The 17,326-nt window shown below is 36.2% G+C and overlaps 1 protein-coding gene across 2 annotated transcripts in view; it reads left to right on the forward strand.

The window, feature by feature from the left end:
- The window catches only part of AFG1L (AFG1 like ATPase), a 196,036-nt gene that overhangs the window by 61,267 nt on the left and 117,443 nt on the right, over positions 1–17,326 (forward strand). For both annotated transcript variants that reach the window (XM_044924365.2, XM_025294689.3), the window contains one exon: positions 6,842–6,941. In XM_044924365.2, coding sequence (XP_044780300.1) covers positions 6,842–6,941 — 100 coding nt within the window. The remainder of the gene's footprint in view (positions 1–6,841; positions 6,942–17,326) is intronic.

The raw sequence follows: 17,326 nt of genomic DNA on the forward strand, positions 1-17,326 counted from the left end.
ATTGACAGGACTGTTTAGGAATGTTAGGAGAAGATAAAAATCTGGTTGTGCAAAGATCCTGAGAAGATTTATGCCAGGCAGGGCCAAATTACATACTAGGCACAACAGGTTCATTGCTGAGAGTCCATGATACTTTAAGGGACCCATGAAAATAATTTCTTTTATAATTTGGAGAAGAAATGAATATATCAATAGTGAATCCAGCCTGTATCTGTCTGTATCTGTACTATATTTGTTTATACCAACACAGTTATAAAATGTAATTTATAGGTATATAGATGTATATTTATATATATGTTTAAATAAATTTATATTTTAATTGAAGAAAGGTCTTCTGAAGGTTAAAGGGCCCATGAAAATCATATTGCCATCCTCATAGTGAGGTCCTAACAGAAACCTGCCTGATTGCTGGATATTCTCTGTTGAGTTCAAATTTTAGAAAATTGATACATGGTTGTGAAGAAGGAAACAAAAGCAGCTATCTATCGAGATGAATCAAGTATTGTAAATGAAATGTAAGGCAACAGAAAAGATTTTTCAAATTATATATTAGAGGAGATCAAGAGGGAGACAGACCCCTTGCTTATAAAATGTTGCCTGCTAACAAAGAGAAAGTGAATGTGACACAGCTGTCTGTCATCTCCTACTTTATCTGGAGTTGCTTCATTCATTCATTTACTCATTCACCCCAGTTGTCTTAAAGAGCATTATTCCTTTCTATAGGACCCTGTCTGTCCCACAGTCACATGGATCATGTCAGGACATCTGATCTATGAGTAGCTAGTCTACAAGCTTGTCAACACCCGTGGACTTGTGTGGTGTGGCCTAGTGATTAAGCCAGTCATACATTTTTTCTTGTGTATTTGAACTAAAAGGTACAGAGGGAAGTTCCCACTTAGTAATGAGCCAAGAACAAAGAGATTTAGGAAGTAGCTGAATCACTTTAGCGGAAGGAGTACCAGGGTCCTCCCTAGACAGCTGCTGAGCTCTCCAAAGCAACCTGTAATTTCAGGCCAGTTTCCGGCACCAGTTCCTAGGAGGTGCTTTCAGTGCTATTTCATCCTGGGATCTCAAGTATAAACAAGCCCTTTCCTTTAGCTGAATCTCCTGTTTCTTGCCAAGAGTTTTGATGAGAAAGGAATTATTCAATTTATGTCTTGCTCTTATCTTCTGTATTGAAAAAAAATTTCCTGTGATCTAGAACAGATAGAGTGAATAGAAGTAAAGTAATGTGAGGAAATGTCATTTTCCTTAATATCTGTTACCTCTAATGGGAGGAGGTTTACCTTGATGAACCAAAGCCCAAGAAAAGCAAAGAGAAGAGGTATACATTAGGATGCTTTTGGCTGCAGGTAACAGAAAACCCAACTTAAAAGGGCTTAAACTCTAAGGCAGAATATATTATAAGATGGGATTATAAGGCAGGAGAAAGGAATGGCAACCCACTCCGGAATTCTTGCCTGGGAAATTCCATGGACAGAGGAGTCTGGCAGGCTACTCAATCAGACACAGCTGAGTGACTAAGACTTTCACTTTTCAAGATGGTGTCATCCCCCTTGCTCAACCCTGCTCCCCACCAGCCCCTGCTTCCTCTCTAACCTTATCACTCTTACTTTCAGACTCACTGAATGCTCCCTACTTTTTCCAGTCCTATTTTCTTCATAGATTAGGGAACCATAGGTATTCGCAGTTTTTATACCAAATACTTGTTTCTCACCGGAGTTCTGAAAAAAATATGCAGAAAGACTACAGAATGAGACTGAAAAACAACTTGATTGCTTTTATTTGCTCCCGTATTTCAGGGTAGCATGCTAGTATGGTAGAGTTTACCCTCTTCCCTTGAGCAAAGTTGGCCTGAATGTTCTAGAATGAAAAATGTTGATAGTCTTGCTTTTTTGTTTTCCCTGCAGTACCAAACTTGAACCTTGGAGCTTATCACTGCATGCAAGAAAAGACTAGTATTTGCATATACTTTTTGGAGAAAAGCCAGGGAAAGCGAGAATATAAGGGCAAGAATGAGGGCAGAGTTGATCACTGAGCAGAGCCTAAACAGATCGCTAAACAGAGGTGGCTCAGAGGTTAAAGCGTCTGCCTGCAAGGCAGGAGACTGGGGTTCAATCCCTGGGTCAGGAAGATCCCCTGGAGAAGGAAATGGCAACCCACTCCAGTATTCTTGCTTGAGAATCCCATGGACGGAGGAGCATGGTAAGTTATAGTCCACGGGGTCACAAAGAGTCAGATGCGACTGAGCGACTTCACTTTCACTTTCACTTTGGAGAAAAGCCAGGGAAAGGGAGAATATAAGGGCAAGAATGAGGGCAGAGTTGATCACTGAGCAGAGCCTAGATTTCCTAATTTCAGTATCCTGTGGACTGTCTTCCACTGGTCTTAGAAAAGCTCCTTCTAGCACATCAAAACTGGGTTAACTGCCAGTTCAGGTCTCTACTTGTCCTCCTTTTCTAAAAATCAAGAAGGTAAAATGATATCTCAGAGTATTGCCGCACCAGCACTCTGACCCCAGCGTCTGTACAATTTAGAACAAACAAGCTAAGCCTTTGCACTTTCTGCATGGAATGGCCTCCCCTACATGTCCATCATGATACTCTCTTACTTCTTCAGATCTTTGCTTAGTTATACCCTTAACAAGGCCAATAACCTGTTTAAAAATACAGTTGACTCCCACACTTCTAAAACCCCTATCCTTTTTTTTCATAACATATATTACCTCTGACATATTTCTACTTATTTATTGTTTACTACTTATTATACATATTTCTCTACAGGAGTGTAAACTCGAAGGTTGTTTTGCTGATTGATGTATCTCAAATGTCTAGAATAGTGCTTGAGTATAAATGAATGAACAAATAATAATGAGCGAGCAAATGAATGAATAAATCTTAGTATCAATTAATAACTATTGAAGTTATTGAAGTAGTCCCCCAACTAAGCCCACTTCCTTCATATATAACAACCTGCATTTTTTCCTGTCAATGTTCTGAATTATCTTAGCATTTTTGTCTAATAGGTGAAAAATGGGATCTCATTGTTTTAATTATATTCTTTTAATAATATGGTTGGTCTTTTTTGTATATATTTGCTTACTGTTAAATCCATCTTTTGTGAACTAACTGTTGGATTCAATGACCATTTATTTATTAGGGTGCTTTTATTCTATCAGTATATGCTGTAATAATATTAGCTACTGTTTACTGAGTGTTCTGTATGTGCCTGTGCTCCTAACTACTGTGCTATGCTGTGTATCATTCCATCTACAGCTAAAATTCTAAACGGTTACATAAAAATCATATGGTCTTATCCTCGCATACATAACATACAGAGGTAACAGTCATAATGAACATTTCTTGAGGATTTACTATATCATAATGATTTTGCAAGGTCGTTGTTGTTACTGCCTTTATTGGATTGATGAGAGAATTAAGGGTCAGAGAAGTTGAGTTACTTTTCCAAGGTTACAGAGCTGGTAACTCTTGAATCCATCATCAGTGCTCTTATTCACTAGTAATAAAGGCTATGTTGTATGTTCTTTTTGTTATATGTCTTCTATTATATGTTTAAATATATAGACCTAGAACTAGATGGGTTTTTAGAAAATCTTTTAATGATAGAATGTAGAAATTATCCTAAAGCCTAGTAAGCCTAGTACATACATTGCTGATTTGCTAGTGCAGTTTTTAGGCACCTTAATCTCTGACAGTGTGTCTGCAATCACCACTTCACTTTAAAAATTGAATCCTATTACTGGTCTTAATTTTTAACTAATTATTATTGACCATTAGATGGTGTTAATTAATATAATATTTATTTTATAGGGGGATGAATAGGAACAATTGTTGCTTAAAAACAATAATATATTCTTTCCTTTCTCTTAAATTTAGGGCTTTTTTAAGATTATGTTTTGGTAGCATTCAGATTACATTTGCAGAAGGTCAGTTTTACCAAGCGTAGTATTTCAGTTTTACCTGTTATCCAATGCACTGTTCTTGTTTGAGATATTTGTCTAGATAGAATATTTTTATGTGTTTTAATAATTACTGAAATAAAAGAATAGGTTTTCCTTAAAGTTTTCTTTAGGGTCTTCATTATATTCTCTTTGAATATTAATGTTTATTATTAAGCCATTTATGATTCTGAAGATATCAGAATACTGAAGGAGACTGAATTTTTTTAAAAATGTTTTCTCATGTTTCTTTTAGGGACACTGGATAGATATTTTACTAATATGGTCCAAAAAAAAAAAAAAAGAATTCTGATGAGCAGAATATCATGCAAAATTCTCCTCTATAAGCTATCAATATCATTTAAAAAATAGTTTTGACCGTTTTTATAAAACAGGAAAGCTATTAAAAACTGCTAATAAAAAATAGGTGCTTATTTTTGTGCTCATACTAATTACTAATAATGCATGCTTATGTTTGTCACTCATTACATGGCCCTGTACCAATCAGTAGATGACTGAGACTCAAGTACTTACACATGTAAATTAACCATTAGATTTTTTTTTTTCCTTTTTTTTACTTAAGTGAGTCATGATGGAAAGCAACTCTAGGTCATAAAAAAATCTTTTCTCTTTAATGCTAATGAAATGTCTCCACTCTGTATTAGCAGACTACCCTTAGTGGTAATCTGTAGCCTTCTCTTTTGTTCCTGGTGGTAATGAAATGCTGGGTGATGAAAAAGCTCGCTCTTCAAGAATGTGTGGCCAATTGTCTTCTGTTCACTTATACTGTAAAATTACTGTTCCCCAGCAAAGCTGAACAAGTGCAAGGACAAGATCAAAAGAGTATGCATTGGCGCCCGGCTACACCAAGTGACTCCTGCTTTATTAATTAGCCATAGCTTCTCCAAGTTAATTTACTCTGCTAGAGCAAAAACATTCTGTAATACAAAAACAACAAATTATAATTCAACCACCAGTCCTTATTGCTTACTTTTTCAACTTCCACTTTAAACCTTTGCACAGTGTTATAACCTAAATGTCCCTTCACTTATCTGAACCTTTAGGGCACAAAAGCTATTTTAATTTTTTTCAAGAAAATCAGTGAGATAGTCAAATGATCATTTTTATTCTCTAAAATTGGGTGATTTTAATTAATAACCATCCTTTTTAAAAGTCAGTGTATTGGGAATCCAATTTAAAAGTGCAGTTGCTTCTAAAATTTGTAAGCTTGTTCTGTCCTCTCATCAGAAATGCCACTGGTGTTTAAGCATTTGAAAAGAGCCTTCTCTGTGAGTGTTTTGGCGGAAGCAAAATTTGACAGTGATCCTAAGCTCTAAATTAAATAATATCAGTACCACTTTCCTTTTCATTTTAATCACCACTTTGTAAATTCTTCAGGTCTTTTCAAATTTTTTTAGTTAATGGTTTAAAGTTAAAGCCTGAGACAGCAAAAAAAAAAAAAAAAAAAAAGATCTGCACATTCCCATATCCTGGTTTGATTTGATTTTGTTCAGGTGGGAAGGAAATAATTAAACTTTTGAGTGAGGTATCAGCTGAAAGAGAGAAGTGATTTAGACTTCTGTCACCCAGATTGTTGTTAGTTGTATTACAACCATTTAGTCGGTCACTTTTAGTATTTTGATCTAATTTGAAAAAATGTCACTAGTTTCTGTGTACTTTAACATGGTTAATGTGATATATATTATGTGATATATTTTTGTGAATATAAAATACGTTTTATTGAGATTACCTAAAATGTGCTGTTAAAGGAAGATCAGAACATTTTTACACTGAGAGTAGCCAAAACCATGTTATTATATTCATAGGGTAAGGTGCAAAAATTAATATCAACCTTCACTATATATTTATTTGTGAAGTCAACTTCCTTCCCTCCCTAATTTCTGTATTTCTTTGTGATTTTAAAAAGCTTTTTTAAAAAAAATTATCATTAAGATTGCCTGTTAATTGTGGATTAAAAAATAATCTTAGAAAGTATCAGTGGTCATATTATCTCTAACTTAGATGAAATAGTTTTATCTGCATTGTTTATTTCTGTTTTAGTCAGAAGCTATTTTTTTTTCAGCACCCTGTTAACCATTCTTATAAGGTTGGTTTTTTTGTTTTTGGTTTTTTTTTTGTAGAAGGAATATTTGTGTTTGTGAAGGTTAGCAGAGGCTGGCTGTGCTGGAAATGACTGCAGTGCCTTTTGATTATTCATGGACAGTAATAGAAGGCACTTAAAAAGAACAATGAAATTGCTTATTTTTGTGATGGGCCATCTGTTGAATTGTTTTGTGCAACAATTGCACAATAGTATCTATGTCATATCATTCTATTTTCAACAGCAGCTGATTTTGTCTCACAGGCTACTTGTCCTTATTTCTAAAGTCCCATGACCATTTAAAGTCACCTTTTCAGGGACCTTTGCCAGAAAGGTGTTAGAAATCTCAAACAGCCTGTGTGTTTTTTTTTTTTTTTCCCTCTTTTTTCCTCTCTCCTCTTTATTTGGGGAGAGAGGCTGTAATGGGAGTAGGAGGGGGAGTATGAGGGGGGAGTTGGTTATGTTAGTTCTAATTAGTTAGATTTCCTAAATGTTTAGGACAATTATCTGTGCTTTCCACCTGTAGTTCTATGAAAGAAGTTAACATAGAATCATTTGATAATTTGCGTAGAAATGATAGGCTTGCAAAAAAGAAGAGTCAAGTTTAACCGACTACGGTCTTCCATGCTTTTAATTATCTACTCTTTTCTTCATGATAATTAGAATTTTTCTCTTGGAATTCACTTCCATATTAAAAAAAAAAAAAAAAAAAGATGAGCCATTAGCAAATTTGTTAGAGCAGAAGTAAAATTAAAATAAAACAAGTGTGTTGCTGTCCATAGGTCACTGACATTGCTGATGCCATGATTCTGAAACAGCTTTTTGAAAATCTGTTCAAAAATGGGGTCGTCGTTGTGGCAACATCCAACAGGCCACCGGAAGGTAAAAACAAACATTGTGCTAGTCTTATCCAATTAGGTGGAAATGAATAAGCTTTTAAAAGTTCATAATTTTGTACTCATTTTATTATGTTAATAAATCTGATGACTTAGTTTTATCCTAGGTTTTATAGCTAACTTAATTTGAAAAATCAGTCGGTATTTGTATTTGAAAATGTTTTAGCATGCTAAATCCAGGTGATCTCCTGTGTTTGACGCACTTGCAGTTTTTCTCTGAGTATTCGATATGCATATTAAAAATACTGGCCTTTCTAACTGCTTTTTATGGGTCATTAAAAAAACTAGTGAAATGAAAGGAAAAATTCCTAATTGAATCTTGGGAAAAGACTTAAAGCTTGCCTGCATAAGTGGTTTCTGATACTTCATTTATCATTTCTGAAAAAGCACTTGTGGCTTATTAGGACATTGTTTAAGAATTAAAATATAAGAAAATATAGATAAAAATAGCAAGTTAAAATCTTGTATCTTTCAGCCCATCATGCGGTCAATTGAAGGTTGAATACTATCAAAAAATAGTATTTTATGTATTCTTAATGTTGACTGTGTGGATCACAATAAACTGTGGAAAATTCTGAAAGAGACGGGAATACCAGACCACCTGACCTGCCTCTTGAGAAACTTATATGCAGGTCAGGAAGCTACAGTTAGAACTGGACATGGAACAACAGACTGGTTCCAAATAGGAAAAGGAGTATGTCAAGGCTATATATTGTCAGCCTTATTTAACTTACATGCAGAGTACATCATGAGAAACGCTGGGCTGGATGAAGCACAAGCTGGAATCAAGATTGCTGGGAGAAATATCAATAACCTCAGATATGCAGATGACACCACCCTTATAGCAGAAAGTGAAGAGGAACTAAAGAGCCTCTTGATGAAAGTGAAAGAGGAGAGTGAAAAAATTGGCTTAAAGCTCAATATTCAGAAAACTAAGATCATGGCATCTGGTCCTATCACTTCATGGGAAATAGATGGGGAAACAGTGGAAACAGTGTCAGACTTTATTTTTTTGGGCTCTAAAATCACTGTAGATGGTGATTGCAGCCATGAAATTAAAAGATGCATACTCTTTGGAAGGAAAGTTATGACCAACCTAGATAGCATATTCAAAAGCAGAGACATTACTTTGCCAACAAAGGTCCGTCTAGTCAAGGCTATGGTTTTTCCAATGGTCATGTATGGATGTGAAAGTTGGACTGTGAAGAAAGCTGAGCACCAAAGAATTGATGCTTTTGAACTGTGGTGTTGGAGAAGACTGTTGAGAGTCCCTTGGACTGCAAGGAGATCCAACCAGTCCATTCTAAAGGAGATCAGTACTGAGTGTTCTTTTGAAGGACTGATGCTAAAGCTGAAACTCCAGTACTTTGGCCACTTCATGCGAAGAGTTGACTCATTGGAAAAGACTCTGATGCTGGGAGGGATTGTGGGCAGGAAGAGAAGGGGACGACAGAGGATGAGATGGCTGGATAGCATCACCGACTCGATGGACATGAGTTTGGGTAAACTCCAGGAGTTGGTGATGGACAGGGAGGCCTGGCATGCTGCGATTCATGGGGTCGCAAAGAATCGGACATGACTGAGCGACTGAACTGAACTGAATGTTAACATCTGACTGGAATGCTATTATACCAGATATCTGCATGGTTAAGTCCTTTCCTCTTTCAGGTCTTTGCTCAAAGGTTATTTTGCCAATGACACCTAGACTCATTTCCCATTTGAATCTACAAACCATCCCATTTCCCCTGGCACTGCTTCTTCTAACCTGCTCTGTTTTTTTCATGTAGCATTTATGGATCTACCATGTACTTCATTTATTTATTTATTTTACTGTATTTATAGTTTATTATCTGTGCTCTTCCAGGATACAAAACTTTAAGAGAGCAACAACTTTTACCTCTTTTTTTCACATATATATATATATTTTAAGCACCTGAAATAATGCCTTGCACATAATTCGATCTCAGTAAATAGTCTTAGAATGAATATTGAGTAAATGTGTATTTTTAAAGGTTCTCTCTGCAGTATTGAGAATAGATTGTGGGAGTGAGGTTTCAAGGTTGGAAGTAGGGAGACTGTTTAGAAGATGACCGTAACAATCCTGAGGGCAGATGACGGAGCAGTGAAGGTGGTGAGGGTAGTCAGGTTTTGCACGCAGTCAAAAGGATTTAATGATAGAATGAATATGGGTTATTAAAAAAAAAGATCAAGAATGGCTCAAAGATTATCACCTGAGCAATTGGAAGGGTAACTTGGCTGTTTATTGTAATGGGAAAGACTATAGGAAAAGCTAATTTGGGAAAGGAGGTGGAAGTAGGGTTCTGGGGTGTCTATGGTTATGAGGCAGATGCATATAAATTTGGATTTCAAGGAAAGGTTTGCACTGGAGATAGAAATTTGGGAGTCATCTGTCCTAAAGGAAGCTGGTAAGAGCAGCCAATGAGTAGGAGAGCCAAGAGTATGTTGAACAAGGAAAAGGGAAATGGTACAAAAAAGGTGGATGATCACCTTTGTTAAATGCTGCTAGGAGGTGAAAAATGAGGTTGAGAGTTGATCATTGGAATTGGTGACATGGAGTTCATCACTGAACCTGAGAAGAGCAATGTAGTGGTGTGAGTTTTTTGTTCTGTTTTTTTTTTAAATTGTCATGTCACATTAATGACTTATAGCGAATTTGTAATCTACTAATATGCCCAGATATTACTGTGTGAGCTGCTGTCAAACTAGGTCTCTCTCTTTCTCTATTTTTGTAGTTGATCTCTTTTTTCTTCCTATTTCAGCTTATTAATTTGTCTATGTTTTTCCATATTATTGATTTATGTTGATATTTTTGAAGTATGATTCTAACATTATTTTTAGCTACCCCTACTAGCTATGACATTTATAAGCTTAGTAATTGTGCTTCTATATCTTCAGCTGTTCATTAATTAAAATATATAAATAGGGTTAGGCCGGAGAAGGTAATGGCACCCCACTCCAGTACTCTTGCCTGGAAAATCCCATGGACAGAGGAGCCTGGTAGACTGCAGTCCATGGGGTCGCTAGGAGGACACGACGGAGCAACTTCACTTTCACTTTTCACTTTCATGCATCGGAGAAGGAAATGGCAACCCACTCCAGTGTTCTTGCCTGGAGAATCCCAGGGACGGGGGAGCCTGGTGGGCTGCTGTCTATGGGGTCGCACAGAGTCGGACACGACTGAAGCGACTTAGCAGCAGCAGCAGCAGCAGCAGCAGGGTTAGGCCAAGTTTAGATTCCTCTTGTATACCATTAGATGCCTTATTTTAGGGAAACATTAATTAGTTCATCAATACCTTAAGATCTAGTTATTCAAACAATTATAGTTATACGTAATCTGTTATACTATAGAGAATTATGAATGATTTTTCAGATGCATTTATTAAAATCCTTATAATGTTCTGTATCTCATTCTTGTGATTTACTAGTGTAACAGCCCTATGAGACAAGGCAATGAGTTTTTTCATATTAGATCATCAATGGGGACAGAAGGCTTGACTCTACTCCTGTGACTTGTTGACTCAATAGTATCTTCAGTATTACCTTTAGGCATTCAGGATAAGCTATGTTCATAAAGAGCAAGGTGCTTGAACAAGCTTGGAATGACTCCCCAAGCAAAGACTGCTGAGAAGAAAATTGCCAGCGGCTGCTCAAGCTACTGCAGTGTGTAAACTGAGGAAGGCCAACCACAGGAGAGGTTAGGAACATTCTGGAGCTCATAGCTTTGTAGGAGTAAACAAAGTTACAGGCCCACCAAGGTAGCACGTAGAAATCTGAGATGGAGCCGTCCGTATGGAGGAGACTGAAGGTCCAAGATGCGGGATTCCAAAAATCGGGCATTAGCCACAAATTTAAAGAAAGCCTTTTCTAAATATGAATCTAGATGGGATGCTTAGCATACACCAGGTTTTTTAACCATGGCAGACAATCAGTCATCATAAGTAGCTTACTATTTTAATATAAAGAAGATGGTATATATGTTATATATATATGCCATCTCCTGCTGGTGTGTGTGTGTGTTTCTTCATGAGTGAAGAAATAAGACTTAGGAAGATTAAGTTTGAATGTCAGGAAAAGGTAAATGTGTAGGACAAAGAATGGGTCAGTGGTTGCCAGGGGCCTGGAGTGATAAGGTGTTTGACTACAAAAGGCCAGCAGAATTTGAGGGGGAGTTTGGAACTGTTTTGTATCCAGATTGTACTGGTGGTTACATGTGTTAAACCTCATAGAAGTGGACAACAAAAAAGTTAGTTTTCCTGTTTATAGATTAAAAAGAAATGGCATGGATAGTGAGTGACAGAACAGAGGCTAGAATGTAGGTTTTGTGACTCTTTTGACACACTGTCCTCTATCTTTCCTTCTTGTTGGTCATCACTGATCTTTTTCTACCCCATCCCAGATATAGTATGTCCTCTTTTCCAGCCATCAGAATGCATTCAACTTTTCCTTTAGGTTACTGCTGTTAATCTCTAGCCCCCGGATACTTATTATTATTTTCAAAATAGCTTCTGCTTATTCTCAGAGTGTTACGCGAGGTGGGAGAAGAACCTTCTTGGCAGAGGGTTGAAGCAAAGCGCAATGATTGGAGAGAGAATGACCTGTTTGAGGAACTGAAAGCTAGCCAATGTGGCTGGAATACACCAATGAAGGGGAAGTAGTATACAGTGAGGTACAGGATGAATCTGGAGAAGTGAGAACTGGGACCTTATAAAGCAATAATAAGGATTTTGGATTTTATTATAAGAGAAATGGGAAGCCACTAAAGTGTTTTAAGTAGGGACTGGTAAGATTGGATTTGGAATACCACTCTGGTTATAGTATGGAGAATGGGTTATAGGATGGGGTACAGTAATATGGTGGATTCAGGGAGACACTCTAGTAGGTTATTGCTATATATACAATATATGATAATAACAAGAAATGATAATAACTTGGTATAAGGGAGTGGTCTCATCTTGGGGGCTATTTTGCAAACCAGGAGCTATTTGGCAATGTTGGAGACATCTTTGATTGTCACCACCCGGCAGTAAGGAGGAGTTGGTGCCGCTACTGGCATCTCATAGTAGAAGTCAGAAATTCTGCCCAAACATCCTGTGGTGTACAGGGATACCCGCCCCCCCAAAACTGAGAACTATCAAGCCTAAAATATCAATAGATATGAGGTTGAGAAAACTTGATATAGGATACAGAGAGGATAGATTTGAAAAATAGTTAAGGAGTAAAATGGGTATCACCTGGTTATAGGTTGGATATTGAGGAAAAGGAAAGGATAATTTCTAAATTTCTGGCTCATACAACTGGGTAGGTGGTAGTGCCTTTATTCAATAAAGACAGAATAATCTGGAGGCTAGAAGTCCAGAAGATACTGCCTAGTGGAGAAGAACACTGTATTTTTCCCCCCTCTGTTATCTTTAGCTGCTATGCTTAACTTTTTTCCACATCATTCATCTTATCCCCTCCATTTCTTGTTAGAATGCATCAATTAAGAAAAGGGTTGTTGGTAGAAATTACAGTTATACCTTTATTGTCAATTTGTAGATAAATGTTATTAATTTTAATAGAAAGTGATTAGAAACCTTTAATTTTAATAGAAAATAATTGTTAGCCAGTAAAAGCAAGGCCAGAATTTAGGAACTTGGAAGAGAAAATAGCTTTGGAGGTAGTAGTCTGGGAAAGTCCAGTACAAGTAAAGAGAGGGAAGCAATACTTGAGGGGTAAAGGGAATAAGGTACCAAAGAGTGACTGCCTGAGTGTCACTGTTTTTTCTAGTCCTCCCTTCTAAGTCCTGCCTTGCTCAGTCCATGGCCTCATTGTCTACACCGCATAGTTGTTAATATCTCAAACCAGTGTCAGCTCATGATTACTACTTTGGCTTTTAGCTTCCTGATTGTTTACTGGTCTGCAGAGATTTTTCTACTTTCTTGTAAGCTCAAAATATGTTTAATGTATTTTAAATATTTGTAACACAACACATGGAGTGCTATTTTACATTTTCTAGGGTAATCTGGTTAAGATTCTTGAAGCAGAGAGGATCCACAGGAATAGGAAATTGCTGGGAAGTTTTTAGATAAAATATATCTAGGTTAGTTTATATTCAGTTTCTTACTTTTATAAACTCTCAAGTAAATGATTTATTTAGCATTTTTGTCATTTAGGTAAATACAAATGTACATGTACAAATGCTCATGTACAAATAGACATATTTTTACATTTTGAAGATGATACTGTCAGATCATTAGAAGAGCCAGAAACAAAAATTAAAATATCATATATATGCTACTCACTTTCTAACAAAATTTTGTTAATTTCATGATATTCTAGTAGGAAAAAGCAATACTATAGATTAAGTGCATGGAGACTCTCAGAACAAATTAATGATAGATTGGTAGATTAAGTTAATTAAATTGAAATTAATAATTAAATGTAAGAACTTGTTCAATCAAAAATACGAATATATTTTTGTAGAGAAAAACAATATGCAAGTTGAAATGGCTATGCTTTTTGACAGTAAAACAAAAAGTGCTAAAAGAAAAAAATCCCTTGTTGACTGAGGAATGCATTGTGGACTTCTAGTTTCTTATTTGTTTATTTATTTTTGCTGCTGCTGAGTCTTCATTGCTGAACACGGGCTCTCTCTAGTTGTAGTGAGCTGGGGCTACTACTGTTCCTTGCAGCGCAAGGGCATCCCATTGTGGTGGCTTTCCCGGTGGAGCACAGGCGCTAGGTGTGTGGGCTTCAGCAGTTGTGGCACACAGGCCCAGTAGTTGGGACTTGCAGGCCCTAGAGCACGGGCTCAGTAGTTGTGCCGCACAGGGCTCAGGTGTTCCACCGCATGTGGAATCTTTTGGACCAGGGGTCGAACCTGTGTCCTCTGCATTGGCAGGTGAATTCTTATCCAGCTGACCACCAGGGAAGTCTCTTGGACTTTTTAGTTTTTAATTCACTATTTATTATAGTGAAAATACTATAGATAGCCTTATAATGTCTAAGAATAATCCTGTGTTATTTAGATTATCAGGCAACAACACTGTGTGATTCTTACTCAAGCCAATCTGTTTGTAGTAAATAAAAGACTGGATATCACTGGGAAGTTGGTACATGCACACACACACATGCTCATGTAATTTATCATATTAATACTTCTAGGGGATCTTCCCTGGTTGCTCAGACAGTAAAGAATCTGCCTTCAATGTGGGACACCTAGGTTCAATCCCTGGGTGGGAAAGATCCCCTGGAGGAGGTGATGGTAACCCACTCCAGTATTCTTGTCTGTAGAATCCCCATGGACAGAGGAGCCTGGTAGGCTACAGTCCATGGGGTTGTAAAGAGTCAGACACGACTGAGCAACTAAGCACACACACACACACACACAATACTTCTAGGGAGAAAAAAATCCATTGACGTTCTCCATAAAAGCATAAAAGAGCACTTAACAAAATTCAGCATCTTGATGTAGTCACACCATGACATATAAATAGATGGAGAGTTTCTTAATATGATACCAAATATATGTATATCAGTTCAAAAGATAGAAGTATGCTTCCTGGAAACGTTGTGGTATATCTACTACAAGAATGAACAAGACAAGGATGTCAGTTATCACTTTTTAACAGTGAACTACATACAGTACAGACTGAAATATTATAAGAACGACTAGGTGTATAGGGAAAGAGGAATCACCATATATCTTAGATTACAGGAGCTCTTGAAGATTAGTCATACCACTCCTTTTTCAAGGTTATGTAAATAGAAAATACTTTAATATGGGAACAATAAGCAGGAAAGAGAAGTAAGCAAGCATTAGAAGATTGTTTTGTATTCTTTAAAAATAAGGGAAACATAGACTCTGTCATATAGAAGATCTAAGCTGGGAGAAGACAAACAAACAGGTTGAAACCTTTTTACTAAGAATTCAGATGAAATTAAAAAAAGCTACATGTGATAAAGGGGTTTAAATTAAATCAGTTAAAATCAGTATTAGAAACATTGAAGTGTAGAATTGAAACTATAGAAAATGAAATCAGTGATGAGGGAAAACCACTTATGAAGCTCTGGCATTGTGCAGAAAGAGAATAAAGAATGAAAAGATTTTTTTAAAAAGTCAGTGAGTCCTCTGGAAGAAAGAGGTCTTAAAATGTGAACTTATTAAAAAGAAGTGTTGGAAATAAGAAAATTGATCATAACAGTGAATTGAGGTTAAGTGAATATTTGTAGTTTCTGCTTGCTTATTTATTTGTAAATTTTGTTCCCCTTGAAGAGAGAGTTTACAGATCCTAAGTGATAGTGTCAATATTTGTGGCACTGATAACTAGGAAAAAAATAATATATATATTGTCAAGTATATTAGAATTTAAGATACCCCTTCTACTTTTCAAATTGCTAGAAAAGACAAGGGATCAAAGTAAAAATATTTCTTAAAGCAAAAGCTAGAAAGCAGAAGAAACAGAAAAAAAGAATAAAAAGCATGGAACACAATCAGGCATGTCAATGACAGGAAATATAATAAATGGGTTACATCCTCTATTAAAAACTAAAACTTCTTCTGGTGTGGCTGAATAAGCTCCTAACCAAAAGACCTTCTTGCAGACAGCCATAATACATTCTGAACAAAATATGTAACTCAACAATCTGAAGGTCCCAGAAAGATTGTAGAAGGGAGACAAAACCTGGAAGAGAACCAAAATGAAGAGAATTTTCTTTTAATTTTTTTTCTTTCTTTCTTTTAAAAAAATGGTTATCAGCTTTGGGGCAGATAAAGTGAGTGATGCATTTAATGACTAAAATTCTGATAGAAAAACCACACTGTTTCTGGCTAGAATAACCAGATAACAGCGTTTAGGGCAAGCATAGCTGCTGGAAAATGAAAAATGAATCCCAAGGAGAACTAGATTGATATAGCCCCAGGATCTCAAGTTCTGTGTATAAATTCTCTGACTGGCCTCTGAACCATATAGTTGCAGAGCAAACTAGAAGCTTCCTAAGGATAGGGTACTGAACTTAGATTTGAGTTTATAGTTTTAGTCCAACCAAGGTAATTTCCTGCTAAGACAAAAATATCAACGGTCTTCAGAGACAGAATCCAGAAGGTCCAGAATACCATCCAAAGGTGAAGAATGAGGAGATATTACCCATTCTCAAGAGAAAAAGCCATCAGCAGATAACAACTCCAATATGCCCCGGATATTGGAATTAGCAAACAAGGACTAAAGCAAGGACTGTAACTATAATTTAGGGGGAAATGAGGTAAAGAAAATATGTTTGTAATGAATGAAAGGATAAGGAATGTCAGCAGAGAAATACAAACCATAAAAAAGTACCAAATTTAAATTTTAAAACTAAAAGAAGACAGTATTTTAAATAAGAATTCACTTCAAGAGCTTAATAGCAGAATGGGGATAACAGCAAAGAGCCAGAGAGAACTTAAAATTAGCCAATGTGAAGAAGAATAGAAAATGACAGAAGTAAAAAAAAAAAAAAAGAAATAGAGACTTAAGAATTTGTGGAGCTATAACAAGCTTTCTAATATATTTTTAATTGGAATCCCAGAAGGCAAGGAGAGATAATGGGTAGAAAAACTTTTGAAGAAATATTGATCAAAAATTTCCCCAACTTGGGTGAAGACATAAATTTACAGATTCAAGAAAACCTCAGTGAAATCCAAGCAGAATAAATATGAGAAAGTACTGCTTCGATACACTGTAATCGAATTTCTAAAAGCCTAAGGTAAAGAGGAAATCTAGAAAGCAGCAGAGAAAAATGACGTTAAATACAGGGAACAACGATTAGCTCTTTTTTTTTAATTTTATTTTATTTTTTAACTTAACAATATTGTATTGGTTTTGCCATATATCAACATGAATCTGCCACAGGTATACACGTGTTCCCCATCCTGAACCCTCCTCCCTCCTCCCTCCCCATACCAGTCGTCCCAGTGCACCAGCCCCACTCATCCAGTATCGTGCATCAAACCTGGACTGGCGACTCATCTTGATGACTTCCATTAGAAACTGTGGAGGCTAGAGACAGTAGAATGACATCTTTAAAATGCTGGGGAAGAAGTTATCAACCAAGAATTCTATATCAAATAAAAATTTCCTTCAAGAATAAAGACAAAATAAAGATATTCTTATATCAAAGAAAGCTAAACTAATTCATTAGCATCAGATATGCAATACAAGCTATTCTAAAAGAAGTTCTACAGGTAGAAAGAAAATGATAACAGACATTTGGATCCTCAAGAAGAAGAGAAGAGCACCAGAAGTGGTAAATATTGGAGTAAATATAAGTAACTACTTTTTATTTTTAATTTATTAAAAATAGAAATGACTGTTTTATGAGATATTATAACATCAT

The sequence above is a fragment of the Bubalus bubalis genome, chromosome 10, assembly GCF_019923935.1.
Source record: "Bubalus bubalis isolate 160015118507 breed Murrah chromosome 10, NDDB_SH_1, whole genome shotgun sequence".
In the NCBI taxonomy this organism is placed as follows: Eukaryota; Metazoa; Chordata; class Mammalia; order Artiodactyla; family Bovidae; genus Bubalus; species Bubalus bubalis.